This window comes from Mustela nigripes, chromosome 14 (assembly GCF_022355385.1).
Source record: "Mustela nigripes isolate SB6536 chromosome 14, MUSNIG.SB6536, whole genome shotgun sequence".
In the NCBI taxonomy this organism is placed as follows: domain Eukaryota; kingdom Metazoa; phylum Chordata; class Mammalia; order Carnivora; family Mustelidae; genus Mustela; species Mustela nigripes.
Genome location: NC_081570.1, coordinates 85,078,226 through 85,095,295, shown reverse-complemented (window position 1 = coordinate 85,095,295; position 17,070 = coordinate 85,078,226). Strand labels below are relative to the sequence as shown.

Sequence of the window (17,070 nt, the reverse complement as noted above, 5' to 3'; positions counted from 1 at the left end):
TCTGCTCAGATCATGATCCTATATCCTGGGATTGAGCCCCGCATGGCGCTTCCTGCCCAGTGGGGAGTCTGCTTCTCCCTCTTCCTCCACCTCTGACCCCCTACTCGTGCTTGCTCTCTCAAATAAGTAAAATCTTAAAGGAAATAAATCTGGGAATTGGTATTTATGGAATTTCCTAGAAAGTCAGGGTTACCAAGGGCTGAATCCTGGAGCAATTAAGCATTTAGAGATCTGGGCAATAATACTAGTTCACAAGGTATAATAAAGAATGAAAGAAATAGCAAGTATTCAGCAAATGCTAGTTTCTTCCTGTTTCTTCCCTTTCCATATGTGGAGCACAGAGACAGATTCTGGATCTGTTTGGCCAATTACATCTCAGGGACTTAGAAAGACACTGTTATTTGTAGTTGTTTTCCACTGTAGAGAGGCCTATGGGTAATGTAAAGAGATGTGATTTTCATGGATGTCTTTAGACTAAAAAGGTAGGAGTATGAGGTTGAAAGCCTGCTAACCTCATCAAAGTATCTGCTAATGAATGTTTTTGAAGGTTTTTCAAGTCACTGGGTGAAAGACGCATTAATATGAGGTTGTAGTCAGATGACACATCTGTTCATGAAAACCAAACAGAAACAAACAAACACCCTCTTTCTGTTCTTTATCATTTACTCACAGCCAACTGTCAGTTAAATCGCATAATAAGGAAGCTTCTTGGTGCTAATTACTTAGAATCACAAACCTCTACAGGAAATGCTTACCGATACAGAGCATTTCCTAAAATTGTCACGTCAATGCAAAACTCTATATCCCATTTTTATATGTTGATTTGTTACTTCTGTATATTATTTGTGGACAAAATAAATAACATCCAAATATAAATATTAGAGATTTGTTCCTCCAGAAAAGCTTTCTAACAGCTCACCATGCCAGCGGAAGTGATGAGAAACCCAGAAAAGAGTAACAGAGCAGGTACCTGGCTGCTGCTGGCCTCCCTCTCCCAGGGAAGGCACTATAGTAGTCTGACAATGGAAGAAAAGGAGAACTAAGGAGCTCCACACTAGATAATGCACCAAGTTTCTGAGGATTGCCTGTTCTTAAAGAACCTAAAACAAAAATTGCAGGGGGCCTGGGTGGATCAGTTGGTTAAGCGTCTGCCTTTGGCTCAGGTCATGGTCCCAGAGTCCTGGGATAAGGAGCCTACTTCTCCCTCTGCCTGATGCTCCCCCGATTGTGCTCTCTCTCGCTCTCTGACAAATAAGTAAAATCCTAGAAAAACCTCCCAAAACAAAACAACTCCCCCCACACACAAAAATTGCAGCTGGTATGTAGGCACTATTTTTGTGTATATAGCACGGTGGGTTGATCTTCCTACCAAGGACATCTGGCAATGCTGGAGACATGTTGGTTTTCATATCTTGAAGACTTGCTACAGGCATCTGGTCGGCGGACACCAGCGACCCTGCTAAACATCCTAAGAGGCGCAGAACTATCCTTCATGACAAAGACTTCTCTGGTCCGAAGTGCCAATGGTGCTGAGGTTGAGAGACCCTTGACAGGTGCTGGTAGGTGCTTGATACATGCTTCATAAGGGATTTTTAAAATATCCATTTCTCTGATATTTTTACTTTCTTGCCATTATTTCTCTTTTCCATATAGCTAATATGGAATCCAAACTAGTATTTGTTGAATAGAATTTAATCAGTCTTATTTTCATTTAAAATTACTATTTGGGTTCATTTTCATTTCAAATTTCAGGGCACCAGGGTGGCTCAGCGGATTAAGCCACTGCCTTCGGCTCAGGTCATGACCTCAGGGTCCTGGGATTGAGCCCCGCATCAGGCTCTTTGCTCAGCAGGGAGCCTGCTTCTCTCTCTCTCTGCCTGATTCTCTGCCTACTTGTGATCTTTCTCTCTCTGTCAAATAAATAAATAAAATCTTTAAAAAAAAATTTCTCTGTATCTATATCTATCTATGCATTTATTGATTTTCTTCTGGCTCCGTGACCATTCGTAGTGAAGAGAATATTTAACCTTGATTTAAAGCTCAAAAAGAATTTGGAGCTTAAATAAGGGACTTATATTTAATCCTTTTCCAAAAGTTTTGGGTAGAGACAAAAATTTAGCAAGTATAAATGAAGTACTGGGGAAATTTGTGTGTGTATATAGATCTGTGCATGAGTATATATATGTGTGTTTGTAAGTTCATCATATTACACACATACAAAAACATATATATGTGTGTAAATATGAGGTTTTAGTTTTAGATATAAAAATAGAAATGTATATATATGTAAAGCTCTTTTGTACATGGAAAGCTTTTGGGGAGGTCACTAGGGGATAATTGTCTAACCTTCACCTGCTTATCTCTCAGCAGGTGGGTTAGAATTTCCATAAGTGCCACCATGCCCGTCTTTAAAAGGTATTACCTTTCTGAATGGGAATTGAGCTCCCAGAAATGCTGATTCAGTTTGAGGAGCAACAGGCAGGCGGACAAAGAGAAATATCCTTCTTTGTACCTCCTGGGCTGTTAGGCGGGGCCTGATGGATGAGTTAGCACCTCTCACGATTTCTGAGAGAGGGTGGGCAGGCATCGTGTGCCAATTTAGATAAGCAGAGTACATGGAAAAGGATTTGTAATGCTATCCATTATTGGAATCTTTCTTCTCCTTGCCTATTTGCTGGGAAAAAATAGGGTTATTTTCAAGAGCTCCCTAGGTGAAAGCAGATAGCTTTCATTTCGTGCACTGTTCTAGTAATAACCTCCCTTAATCATCACAAAGTAATGTCCCCAATCCAATTTCAACATGTAATTTTTTGTCTTAGAAAAAGGACAACACCTAAATGCTGGACGCATCAAGAAGGGCTATTTCAGGAGGCAATTTTTCTGCTGCTAAGTGTCCATTTATCTCTTTCAGTTTTGGGGGGTGGTTAACAAGGACTAATAACCTAATGAAGTTTGCCACTGGGACCCAAAAGGCCAGAACTCGGGAGATTTACATCCTACCTTCCATCCTTTTATTTGCTAGTAATTATAACAACCTCTAAAATGTACTGAGTACCTACACTGTATCAGACGTTGTCCTAATTAGTCCTCCCAACAACCCCCTGGAGCACCATTATTAGTTCCGTTTGACAGATGAGCAAGCAGAGCACCTAGACAGGCAATTGGCCTGGAGGCTTACAGGTGGCTTGTTGCAGCGCAGAATTTGAAATCAAATCTCCACCGACAGTCTGAGCTTTTAACAACTTTCTAATTAACCACTATGGGAACACAACTTTAAAAAGTGGATTCCTGTGAACTTAGACGCAATATTCATTTTGCAAAGCAGTGTCAAAGGATTTCTTGTTTCCTTTCATAATAAAGAGAGAGAAGATTGACATTCAAGTGTTGACTCATCACATATAAAGATAATATTTCTGTCCTGGCCTTCATTAGGGTCACTGTGTTATACTAGGAATTTTTCTGCTTAGTGGACAGCCAGAACAGGATTAAAGTCAAGACTTTGTCTCCTTCCTTCTTCCTTCCTTCCCTCATTCCTTCCTTCCTTCTCTATCCTTTCTTTTCTTTTCTTTTTTGGCTGCTTGAGTTTGGATTTTGGTAGAAGTTCTTAGAACAGTCTCTTCCAGAGTCTGAGGTTTCACTCAGCTCTGGTACTTTATAGAGAGCCTTTCTTTTTTCGAGAACAAAACTATTGTTCAGAGTCATAGGTCTTAAATAAAAGCTGGTTGGTGTAATTTGATTATAAAGCTGCAGTTTGAAGGTAATCACTGATGCTATGCTTGAAATTAAGTTTATGACTGGCTTTAGCCAGATACTTTGAAAGGACTGATGACCTGTTTGCCTCTTGGGGGCCCATGCTGTCTTATGAAAAGCAAGCACTGCACCCAAAGAGCACCCCATGATCACTTCTCTGGGATGGTGTGAATCAGCAGGACTTCATCCAGGTTGTGCTACCTCTGTCATACCTCTGAAACCAGTTGATGGACGTGCTAGCAACACCTCACCAGCCCCACCCCAAGCTAGACAAAGAAGGACCCAGTTTCTTTTGGGACTCACAGGCTCTCAGAACGTGTTTGCTTCCAGCAGATGTTGAATGCCTCCTGGAGTGGTGAGCAGTTGTAATCTTTGACTCTTCCCTTGGGTGTAGATTCTCTTTCCTTTCTTTCCCACAGAATCTTGGGAGAACAGGAGGTGGCTGGTGGCTTACCTACATTTGTGATTATTTTGTGGGAAGGTCTACTTTTTTGTTTTCACTTCTACCCATGGAAACAAGAAAGTGAACCCAAAGTTAACCAAAGCTAACACACTTGGCTTACTTACTCAGCCCAACCAAGTTCCGGTTTTCTTATTTAGTGAATCTTATTTAGTGAAACATAATTTCTTATTTATTGAGTTCACAAAAGGTTGTCTTTGAGAGGGGAAAGGAATCATGTTTATAAGCCCCTAGCACAGGGTGCGACGTGGAAGAATTAGCTGGTAATGTAGTAGTTAGCCTTTTCTCTTCCTAATCTGCTAGGGAGAGGAGGACCATCTAGGACAACTCCAATAAAGAAAATCTACCAGGTCCATTTGGATATTTGATCTTCAACTTTAATATCAATGATTTTGGAGCAAGTGTGGGTTTACTATAGCTTCAGGGACACACCCGTCTTTAAAAATACAGTTCTAGACAGAAAACCAACATAACACTCCAGCATTATTAGAATTTTCATAATATTTATGGAGATGGTGTCTATTTAACAAATGTTATCTATTTTATAAATGAGATAATAGGTCAGTCTGTTTTGACAACCTGCTAATTCCCCCTCACCCCAATCCATTTCTCCTGTTCTTTGTAGTAATAGAAGACCTTGAGTTTTATGTATTTCCCTAGGTATCCTGCCATTTCCCGGTCTCTTTTTCATTTAAATGGTGCCATGTGACTAAATTCTGGCTAATAGGATATTAGCAGAAGTGACCTCTGCAATTTTCAGGTCATACCTTTAAAATAGAACTGTTTGCCCTGCATTTATACTCTCCTTCCTACAATGGAATGTGAACATGGCGATGGTGAGCTGTCTTTGGCCATCCAATCGTGGGCATTGTTTGGAAGCAAAACAAGGGGACAGAAAGAAACAGGGTCTCTCTATCATTTATCATCTCATAGGACATTACTTCTCCTCTTCCCTTGCTAAAATTATTATGGATTGTGAGAGAAATGAACTTTTTAGTCTTGTTTAAGCCATTGCTTTTAATGAATCTTTTACAGCATCAAAACCAGTATACTAAATATTGCATTGCCTTATGGGGATGAATCTTTGAGTCACCACTTGGATGAGATTTTTCCATATTTTTTCTTTGATTTGCAAAATTACTCATTAGTACCTTGCATTTCTGGTAGTTAGCCAGTAAAAATAGAAAAATAAATCAGCTTTGTGCAAAGCGGTTAAGGAATTTATAAGTTTCTAGATGATCTATCAAATCTGACATGGTTTATATGGACTATAGCTAGTTATTATTGAATGGCTAAGGTTTATAACAAAAAAAGAAAGATCTTTTTATTTACTTTTTAACCAAAACTCAGTTAAATTTATAGCATTGGAATCGTGACAAGATACTACTGAGTATATGTAGACGATGACTTTAACCCGGTAATCTTAAAGGAACATTTTTTTTTGATTTTTATTTATTTATTGACACAGAGAGATCACAAATAGGCAGAGATACAGGCAGAGAGAGAGAAGGGGAAGCAGGCTCCCTGCTGAGCAGAGAGCCTGATGCGGGACTTGATCCTAGGACCCTGAGATCATGACCTGAGCCAAAGGCAGAGGCTTAACCCACTGAGCCACGCAGATGCCCTAACCCAGTAATCTTGATTGCACTGTGTTGGTCATATGTAATGGACAAATAAGTGATTACTAATGGATCAGAGGTTAAAGATATTTTATCTTGATAGATAGTTTGCTTCATAGAATTATCAAACTATATTTTCTCATAAAATTGAGAACATGTAGTCTAGTAGAAGGTGTGCTTCTTTGTTTTATTTTTAAAAACTAGAGGTCTGTTAAATTTCATTGAACATTTAACACACTGTTTAAAAGCACTTACTACATGTCAGGCATGTTTTATTCACCAAACTGAAATAAAAGTATATCAAAAAAGATGAAGAATACTTCTCTGCACAGGCATAGGACAAGAATTTGCCTTTGCCAAAGGGCATGGGTCTAATAAGGAAGAGCTAACCCACCAGTGCAAACAATCACATGCTATGGCTAAGCATGCCAGAGAATTAAAGGGCATTTGGCGTACGACACCCAGCATGCCCTGAGCCAGATCTGTTGCCTCTAATCCCAAGCATTTAAGAACAGGAGGAGCACTACAACACAGCAACTTCAAGATAACAAGAGGCAGAGAGCTAGCCCAGCAGTGACACTGAAAAAGTATCAGTCTGCTCTGGTAATTGGGAAGAGAGCAGATGTTTAGAAAAGCTGAATAATTTATAGTTACATGCGAGCAGCTTTTGCATGGGTGAATCTCATCTCCTAATATAACTTGGCAAATATTAATAATTATCTCATGGGCAGATGATACTGATTTGAAACTGCCATGTAGGCAGGTAATGTTAGAAGATAATAATTCAGTAGAAAAGCAAACCCTCTTAATCAGAATCATATTTTGTAAATTAAGGGTTTCATTTGCCACGAAAAATAAGAAACCAAACTGGTTTTCAGAGAATCAGCCACTTTCATGTGCAGATTACAAACATAATTTTCAAATTAATGCAAATAAATGCATGCTCTGGAGGTTGGTGTGGTATGGCAGATTGGTTAGTTATGGGCTTCTTGAATGTTCTGGTAGGACAGAAACCGGATGTGTGGCTTTTAATTAGAGCCTGGAAAGAGCCTTGTTGTACATGAGAAACACTTAATAAGAGTTAAATAATTTGAATGATAATGATTCAAATTGACCTCTCCATAGGTGTCATGAGTTTCCCAAGTGACCTTTAAATACTGTTATCACCAGGTCATGGCAAGTTAGCTGCAAATAGGCTTATTCATGATTTGGGGAATCTTTCTTCTTTAAAAAAAAAAAAAGTTGTAGGAGAAAATATTTTTAGTGAATAAACCACTTGTAACCATATTATGAAATGACAAAACATATCCAATGATGTATACAGCCGCTGACTCTCTCTACTCAGAAATAATGACTGGCTTTGTGCCTGCCAACCCTTAGCCTTTGCCTCCCACAGTATTGTAGAGCAGCCACGAATAATCGTTTCTGCTTTGCTTTTAGTATGAATTGTTCATATTTGATACCAAGAACAGAACTCTATTATTTGAAGACCAATAAATATAATTTCCAACCTTAATATAACATAGAATAACCAACAATGATCAGTTTGCCTGGGGTGGTCTGAATGGACTAAATGACACTTGCTTCGTGGTAGACAAAAGATGCTTTCCAAGGGGCGTGGTGTGGAAGCTTTCTGAGCTGATAAATTTAGCCAAGGGGCTGCAGCTGGGGTGGGGGACACTCTTGGGCCATGGGAGGGCTACACCCTTTGGTAGCACGTTATACAAAAGGCTCTCTGCTTTTGAACATTCCTTATGACCATGACCTGAAGTATGGATCACTGAAACCAACTGCCCTCCCACTTTCTTCTTTGTTCATATACTCCTTTCTTCCTTCTTGACTCATGTCAACACGGCCAAAGTTTTATGACATCCATACTAATGGTTTTAAATTTGTGTTTCGAGGACTGAATGTTGTTTTGAATGCAATAATCAATGTAAAATACTTTGAAAAGTTCAAAGATCTAAAGAGAGGTAAATGTAAATAATAGTTGCTTTGATGCACTTAGGATTCTCAATCTCCTCTGGAAGATAAAGATGGGTTCAAAGTGAGGGCTTCTCTATAGATGTTTATTGAACTGAATAGAGAACAAGCAGAGTGAGTCATGATGGAATGATCTACAGTCAGAAAGATCTATGTGTGACTCATGGCTTGACTGTTACCAGGTTTACAGCTTTCTGTGGTTTAGTGTCCTTATATGTGACATAACGCCAATCAGACTTCCCCCAGAGAATTGTCACTCTCAGAAAATTCTTAGGACATAATATGTGCTTCGTAAAGGGCAGCTGTTATTATTGAACTTCAGTGGAGTGGTATTATTCTAATCTACATTTTGGCCTACCACAGTGGGAGAGTATTTATTCTATGTGAATTTAACCCTTATTGCTACTAACCTATGAATGAGACTGGCAGGTGTGAACAACGGAGAAGTCTAGAAGGCGGGGAATAAGGAAATAAAAGAGCATATGAAAGAGGGGAAGGGTGACAAAGTGAAGTGATGGTGAGCTATCAACAGTGACCTCAAAAACCAGAAGTATGACTGTCATGTAATTTTGCCCTTGACTCAAGATAGTTGGATCTTATTCTTTATTTTTTAAAGATTTTCAAGGCTTTCCTTTTTAGTTGCTTAGTGTTTAAGTCATTGTGTAGTCTTTTTTTTTTTTTTTAAGATTTTATTTATTTATTTGACAGATAGATCACAAGTAGGCAGAGAGGCAGGCAGAGAGAGAGGAGGAAGCAGGCTCCCCGCTGAGCAGAGAGCCCGACATGGGGCTTGATCCCAGGACCCTGGGACCATGACCTGAGCTGAAAGCAGAGGCTTTAACCCACTGAGCCACCAGGTGCCCCCACTGTGTAGTCTTTAGCTGGTCCCTTTCATAGTTGGTATTTTAAAGTCTGGCCATCCATTTAGCCAACCATCCATCCATCCATCCATCCATCATGCATATTTTTCCATTAATTATTAAATATGTAGTGACAGGTATTCCCTACTATGTACTAGGCTTTCTCTGTTGGGGGTTGGGGATAGATTTCTTCCTTTTTATTTATTTATTTATTTATGCTGGAAATTTGATTTATTTTGCTCTTTTTGTGAAATTTAAAAATCTCCTGAATTAAAAATTATCAGAATATCTGGGAAATTAAAAACAACAACAGATGAACTCTCGCAAGCCTGATAAACCAATTAGTCAAATATGGAGAGTGAAAAACATGCTTGGAATGATTTTGACTCATGTAATTGCTTCAGAATCATTTCTTAAGTGTTTCTAAGCAACAGCAAATTTAAGAAGAAGAAACAAATGCTAGGTCCTCTTTCTCTCTCTCTCTCTTTTCCTCCTTTCCCTTTCTCTTCTCTCTCGCATTGTCACAGAAGAGCAGACTGTGTCCCTCTCTCTCACAATGTGACGTTAGCTTCGGCTGGCTGGGTCAGAGCAAGAAGGCAGAAACATTTAGAATGTGATTATTTTTCATGCAGCCTTCCTCGCTTTGTTGGATGAACCATCAGTTTCATTAAGGTACAGCTGGCCTTCACAGGTAGATCTGAGCATCAGGTAGGGGTGCAGTACGGATAGAAATCACGAGATGAACTTTGATAAATTATAACCAGCAACAAAGTCATTTAACCTTTATTTTTCTACATCAGGCCTTTGGGATCCATTTTGAAATCGAATCTTGCCTGCACTTTTTTGAGTTAACTGGGTAGATTATTGTTTTATATGATAGTGAGCAGAATGCATTTCCTAATACTGCATCTCCATTTGTGGAGGAATTTCCCTTAACTTACGTGGGGGTGGTGGTAGCTGCAGTTATGGCCTGTGCTTCAGATTTTCTCATGGCAAAGAGTCACAGAGAAATCCACTCCTTCATGCAACTTACTGTTAGCACCATATGGGCAGGCATTTCCTAACCATTTGGAGACAAATGAAAGCTCATTAAAGGAAAGTGGAGGGTCAGAAGGGTACTTTGGACTATGAAAAAAAAATCCTTACTAGAGAACATTAATCATAAGTAGATAATCCTTCTCAAAGGGGAGGCAGTGCGTTTGCCTCATTCTCCTTGGCAGTTAACCTTTTGCATTTTATGCTTATGGCACTTCTGTCAGGCGCTCTTTGTGCTCCAATTAAAGTCAGAGGTCTTTGGACATAGTTCAAAAAGTAGCAAGTGTCTGGAGGGCAGCGTGATGCAAGGCATTTTGGCAGAGGGAGTCACGGAGAGCAGTTGGGCAGCTGTATAGGAAAGAGGAATCTAGAATGTGAATGACATGGCTCCTTTGGATACTTCTGAGGGTGCTCGGAGTGGTGGCGGGGGGGGGGGGGGGGACGGTAATTTTGGGTGTAGGCTATTGGATGGAGGAAAGCAACAGATGTGACAGAAGAGGATTTTTAAGCCGGCCAACGAATGTGTGCACATGCTGTCTGGACGGAGAAGTCAGTGTTGAATTTGCACCTGTGCCTATAATCAAGAAGTAAATGGTTCACTGGTCACAGCAAGAACAGGGCTCATTTGGGAGGCAAATTGAAACTCTATTTAAGCAAAGTGATTCAGAAGGAGATGTTCAATACCATTTTCCTCCTGGGAACATTTCTTCCTAAGGCGTTAATCAGGGCAACAGGCAAAATACTCACTAACATTGTTCCAAAGCTAAGAATGTGTCTCTGAGACAAAAACCATGGAAACCTACTTATTTTCTGAAATGTTGCCTCTCTGAAAGAAAAGATGAGAGGATGAATAATCAGACATGCTTTACTTAAAGGTTGGGTGTGAGTCAGGGGAACTTTGGGTGTGCTCAATATAGCAGGGTCATCTGAATGTCTGTATGAAATGATGCATGCAGGAGAGTGAAATCATAGCATGGATTGGAAATGAAAAGTGCTGTAAAAGGGTGGTAGCATTTACAGGATTGAACTAATGTGAAATTTGTCTGCAGGATCTGGGACATAACTTATTTTTATAATGAAGACTTAATTAAATTTTAAATCCTGGGTCTTAATTTTTTAGTTACATGAGTCAAGACAAGTTAGGATCTACAAAAGTCATCTTTCTCACTTATTGAATGTTACCTACCTCATAAGGTGGTTGTGAGGAGTCAAAGAACTAATCCCTATGAAGTGCTTAACGCAGTGCCTGGTCTATAACTACACACTCTGTAAAAATTAACTGCTGCTGTTAGCATTTCAGTCTTCAAGCCGTAAAGAAAACCCATCAATTATGCCTGAATGGGAGGAATCCTTGTGGGGCGGGGATCTCAGTTTACTCAAAGAAAAAGATTCTTTGTACTGACATAAAGAAATAGAGATCTTGGTCAAAAGATAAACATCCCCGTCCTACTTTTAATTATTTTGACTCCTAAAAAGGAATAGGATCTAATATTTTTTGAACATCTACCATATGTCAGGCACTCCGGAAGCTGCTTGACTCACAGTGTCCTGTGAAGTCGCTCTCATGGTCCCACTATTATTAACAAGGAAACTAAGGCCCAAAGAGATGAAGAACGTTTCCAGGCTTCTATACCTTATGGATGGCAGAACAGGGATTTGAAAGCCAAAGGCCACGCTCTTCCAGTTCATCTCACAAGACCGTGTAAGTAGTAGGGGAATGAAATCTCCAGAGGCTGACTGGCCCTGCTACAGACTCTGAGGTAATAGCAACGTTTCTATTTTGATGTTCCCATTAAAATCTTATCCTCTGGCTGAGAGGCCTGGCAGATGGCAAATGTCACCCTTGAGCAGTCACCCAAGTCAAGTGATAAACCACATTCAGGCTTTGGGCTGCTTTCCCTGCTCGGGGAAGGAGGATGGTTCAGCGCCCTGGTCTGTCCGTCGACTGGGTTGTTTCTTGGAGCTCACAGGAAAATGTACTTTATTTACCTGCTAAGAAAAGCTCCTGAGGCTCTGTGGGCAGTTGTTTTGGGGAAAGAATAACTTTAACAACACGCACCTGATAGTTTAGCAGCTTTAGAAAGATCTGAGAAGAAAATGTTCAGTTACAGATAAAGCGGCTTTGGCACCGTGATTTCTCTAATGCTGGGCGGCTGCGGAGGCTGCGTGATACAGACAAGGCACAGATACTTTGTGTCTCCCCCTGTTGCTTCAGAACATTCTGTTCCCTGCCCATTGTCAACCAGACAAACATGCCATCATGGGTCACAGCGATGCATATTCTTTACTAACTCTTTGCAAATACGGCTTTTTAGGACCATTCCTTAAACAAAGCAATTTGCTATGGGGTGTTAGGGGTTTTAGCATTTTGAGAATACTTCTTTAGTTCTATAGTGGGAGAACACAGAGCCTGACTTGCTTTGAGGCCCAAGTTTACCCTTTAATGACTCTGTGACCTTCCTTAATCCCCTTATCCTCTCTGAGTCTGTTTCGACCTCTCTGCCATGGAGCCATCACTGCTTTCTTTCTGGGATTGCTGTGAGAATTCAATGATGTAATGTAAGTCAAGTGCTTTGCAAATTGCCATTTAAAAATGAACCATTTGTGTTATTATTATTTATGTTTGGGGCTTAACATCGTCTGGTATTAATAAAGGATCCCCTGATGGTTAATGACCCCCTGGAGATCTAAAACAAGGTTGCAGTGAAGCCACAGGAATGAAAAGCCAGGCATAGGGAATCCAGTCAATAATAGCGTAATAGCATTGTATGGTTGACCAATGTTGACTATACTTATCATAGTGAGCAGCGTGTATCATACAGGATTGTTGAATCACGATGCTGTACACTTGAAACTAATATAATAACATATTCAACTATATTTAAATTAAAACAAAAAATAAAAAAAAGTAAAGTCTAATAAGTCATAATGAGATGCCAGAAATTGGGTAGAGTATAGATATAGAACCGGTAATTTAATACAGACATCAGCGCAACATGGAAGAAGGTCCAGAGGGTGGTAGGAGCTGTTTGGAGAAAGGAGAACCGAGGGACTGAACATGCTTTAAAGACACAGAAGAGGGGCGCCTGGGTGGCTCAGTGGGTTAAGCCTCTGCCTTCGGCTCAGGTCATGATCTCAGAGTCCTAGGATCGAGTCCCGAGTGGGGCTCTCTGCTCAGTGGAGAGCCTGCTACCCCGTCTCTCTCTGCCTGCCTCTCTGCCTACTTGTGATCTCTCTCTCTCTGTGTCAAATAAGTAAATAAAATCTTTAAAAATAAATAAAGACACAGAAGAGATAATAGCTTCTCAGATCACAGTGTGTGGTCTGGAATGCTGTGAGCGGTCACTTTATTGACAGCATCGGGAAGTCACATGAACTAGTTTCCGATCCAGCATGTCCTAATTGTGTGGATACTTCAACCTCTGGGCAAAAAGGGACGATGATGACACTTTGTCCCAGGGCTATGAAGATTGAATGATGATATATGTAAAGTACCTGACAGGTAATATGGCGGGTAAATATGGTTTCTCTACTTCCTGCTCCTCCCCCTCCTTTTTTTTTTTTGGTCGGATAAAAACTCTAACTAGGCATTCAGAGCATTCAGGCAAGGTCTGAAAGCAATCAGGAGAACCCTAGTAAATTGTCTGGGATTACTTGCAATGCCACCCAAACTTCTTTATGAAGTCTGAGTCTATGTCGCCACTTCAATTACCAAGTGCAGAGAAAAGTCGTAGGTGTTCAGTAGGAGCAAAGACTCTTAACCAGGGGGCTCTGAAGGGAAGCATGAAGGTGTTTGCAAAGTGCAGGGTGTGCAGGGATTAAGTTCAGAAGTCCTTCAGAGATAAGGGTTCCGTGTTGGTGGTGAGAAAGGAATCATCAGTTGAGCCAGAGTTTGGTTAGAAACTCTTGCTAAGGGATGCCTTACGAGGATCAAGTTTTCCAAACTGGAGAGTTGATATATTGAGTTATTTTTTGAGTATTTGTTATCTGCTTTTCAGAAACATTTCTCTTTAAGCAAGCAACTGAGGGTTCATGAATGTGAACATTTCAATGATTACAACATAACTTTTTAAGAATTGTTAATTTAAAAAACATCTCAAAAAGAACACATAATCAGTGATGTTAGCTCTTAGATATACGAGTGTATGAAATGAGGCAAGTAAAATGAGAATCAGTTTAAAAAGGAAACTTTTCTCCGTGTTGTCAATTTGAGACCTAATGTGATCTGTCTATGGAGTGTGGTGAGGATGGACAGAATGTGGTCGTCAATCCACGGGATATTTTCAACTTCCAGGTCTTTCTTTCTTATAGTTCTCACTAAAGAGAACAAATTTGCAGTGACTGAGATTTTGAAAGCTACCTATGTTTCAAAGATCCATAGGCTTTAAATTATTGTCATTATTATACCACAAGAAATCCCATCTTTTTTCCACGCACAGGTTAGAAAATGATTGTGACATTTCCCACATCTCTTTCTTCCATGCTATCTGTATTTTGCGGTAATACTAATAACCCCATCTTCTATTCCAGTGTTTCAATGGTTTTTTTCACGCCCATCACCTCATTTTAAGCCAAGGCAATTTTAAAACTTTCCGTGTTATGTTGCAAGTTGCTGACTCTGGACTGATTTTGTGTGATGGGCAAGGAAGGACATCGAGAAGTGAGGTCCACACCCGTGACCAAATGATTAGGGAAGTAGAAGAGAGAAAACGCTAGTGATGTGTTCCTACAGTGTCTTCTCTTCCAAAGTATGGTTGTGACTGGGGGCAGCTGGGGAGAGGGGTGACGGAGGAACAGTATAAACACACCCATTGAGTTGTCACCTGTCGAGAGTGGGGGTTGGGGCTGTGAACAAGGACTGGTTTTTGATCACCTGTTATATGCCAGGTAAGTGCCAGTAGCTTAGCCACAATATGTAAAATACATATATTTTTCATTTGCTCAACAACTGTAAAAGATAGATATTGCTACTACCATTTCATAGATGAGGAGATAGGCTTGGAGAACTTTGGGTAAGTCACTAATATGTATTTAAAAAATAAATATTGTGTTGCTATGCATAGGGGATATTTATAGTAAAATTTCTATTGCCTTTGGTGTTGTATTGCCTTGGTCTTTATTAAAAATCCAGATGGAAGATCTGATTATGTCTCTAAAAATAAGAATGGCTCTTATACATGCAACATGGGCAAAGCCAAAATAAAAAAAGTTGTGGAGTAGCCCAGTGAGGGCCGTACCTGAGGATACTTTGTTCTAGAACCTGGATCTGGTGCTGGTCTCGTTGATTTTGTTTCTTCATCTCTTCCTGTTCTTTTCCGGTGCTGACTCCATCTAGAAGCCATTTCTCCCTTAAGGCTTTTTTCTGATATCAGGAAACATAAAGATGTTCTTATATCAGTCAGTAGTTTCCACAATCTCTGGCTGCTTTGAAATCTCATGAATTTTAATAGTGGACAGAGTAAAGAGAAATTATTTTTTCTCACTGTCTTGCCTGAATAAATCTGGTGTCTTCCTTCACTGCACCCTTTGTGACCCCCTTCCAAAGACAGTTTTATGTGTCTAAATCCCATTTTTCTTTTAAGTTCCAGTTCAGGTCCCTCCATCTCTGTGAAAATCTCTGGTCTCCCCCGCCCCATACCTTCCACAGCCCCATCCTCGCCCTCAGAGAACTCTCTTTCCTCAGAATCAGGCTGCACTGTGTATAGACACTCTGTCTTGCAGTTGTACAGGGACCTTATCATGTGATATCTATTATTTGTTTGGTTAATGTTGGTACATCTTGTGTCTTTGAAGTAAAATGTTCCTTGAAGCCATTTTTTTTATTCATCTCAATGACAGTGTATGGCGAATGCTCCAAAAAATTTGGGGGGGGGGAATTATTTCAAATGGTGGGTGAAACAAGAAATTGCTATTGTATCTTAAACTAATTCAATGTTGGTCTTAAGTGGTGTGGTCAGCATTTATGACCTTGCCTATCCAATACCCGTCTTTCTTCTGAGAAGCTACCTGGTTCCAGCTACCTAAGCTTCACCTAAATGACTTGTTCCAATAACATGATGCAGAAATTCACTGATCTGTCTAAATACAGGTGAGTTAAATTTTTGTCAACTTTAACAAAACAAAATTTATGTTTTATTACATGGAAAAAAAGTCCCCTTGAATTTGCATGAAAGAATTACAATGCTGGACCTTGAACCCAAGAAGACTTAAAGCAAATGAGAAACATATAAATTTTGGAGGGAACTTAGCTAGCATCCCATCCATGTCTTACATAGGAACTGTTAGACACTATTTCCAAAGAGTTTGAGTTTTTTCTTTTCTTCCTGGAGAAAACTGTTCTCCCTATATAATCTACCTGTGTAAATTATTTGTTCAAAAATTACTTTTTTGGGATTCACTGTATCTAAAGTGGTGAGGAGAGAATAATGGGAACTTTGTATTTCCTGAGAATTCTTTCTCTGATGCATGATTAAAGTGAGAGTGAGTAAAGAGAACTTTTTTTAGAATGGTGCTGGGGTTAATACTACTAGCATATAAATCCTTTGAATTTTAAACAAAATTCAAATAATGTTGACTGTGCTAGGTAATTACCAGATGATGGCTATTTTAAGTAAGGCAATGGTTTTCAAACCAATTAGAAACATTACATTGATTACAAATATATATTATATGGAATTACACTTTGTAGGACTGATACAACCTGGATTGCTCTAGTTGAAGCAATGAGGGGGCTTGGCAGCCTATAGAAGCACAGAACACAGTTTGAAAACCACTAGATCAAGTAGGAACCTTGTCCTAGATCATTGTATTTGTGTTGGCCTTTTCAGAGTTTCAAGCAATTATGGGGTATGTGGACAACATACCCCATAAGAAAAGTTTGTAGCAAGGGAGTCTCTCTTTCAGTGTTATCTTAACCCTAAATTATAGCTCTTTGGCTGTTTGTAGAAATGCTCTCCCACAGACACAGTTAAATGTTATTAATCAAGGTCAAGATTTATCTTTGAGATCAAAGATGCCAAGAAAATCTTAGTATACTATCATTTTAAGAATTTACCTTAATTTTAATATATTTTTATTTGATGGAATGTGATGATAGCTAATGAGTAATAAAGAAGACAGATGACACCTATCCAAGTAAATTATAGTCCTTACAAACCACCTACGAGGACAGTTTCAGTAATTTATATCCATATCACTATAAGAAACATTTAGATGGGATGGTCTTATATTGCTGAGTTAGAGGGAGCAGAGAATAATTCTGGTGATGTGTTATGTGAACTTGGGCCTATGTAGTCTTATATAAGTGTTATATATATAGTCTGATATATAGTCTTATATAAGTGTTCTAAGTCTGGTTAGGAAC

The 17,070-nt window shown here is 39.5% G+C and overlaps 1 protein-coding gene across 1 annotated transcript in view; it reads right to left on the bottom strand.

Moving 5' to 3' along the window:
* PALMD (palmdelphin) overlaps positions 1-17,070 on the bottom strand; it is a 51,429-nt gene that overhangs the window by 11,873 nt on the left and 22,486 nt on the right. Inside the window, exon 3 of the mRNA XM_059377289.1 lies at positions 14,945-15,069. Within this exon, the coding sequence (XP_059233272.1) occupies positions 14,945-15,069 (125 nt within the window). The remainder of the gene's footprint in view (positions 1-14,944; positions 15,070-17,070) is intronic.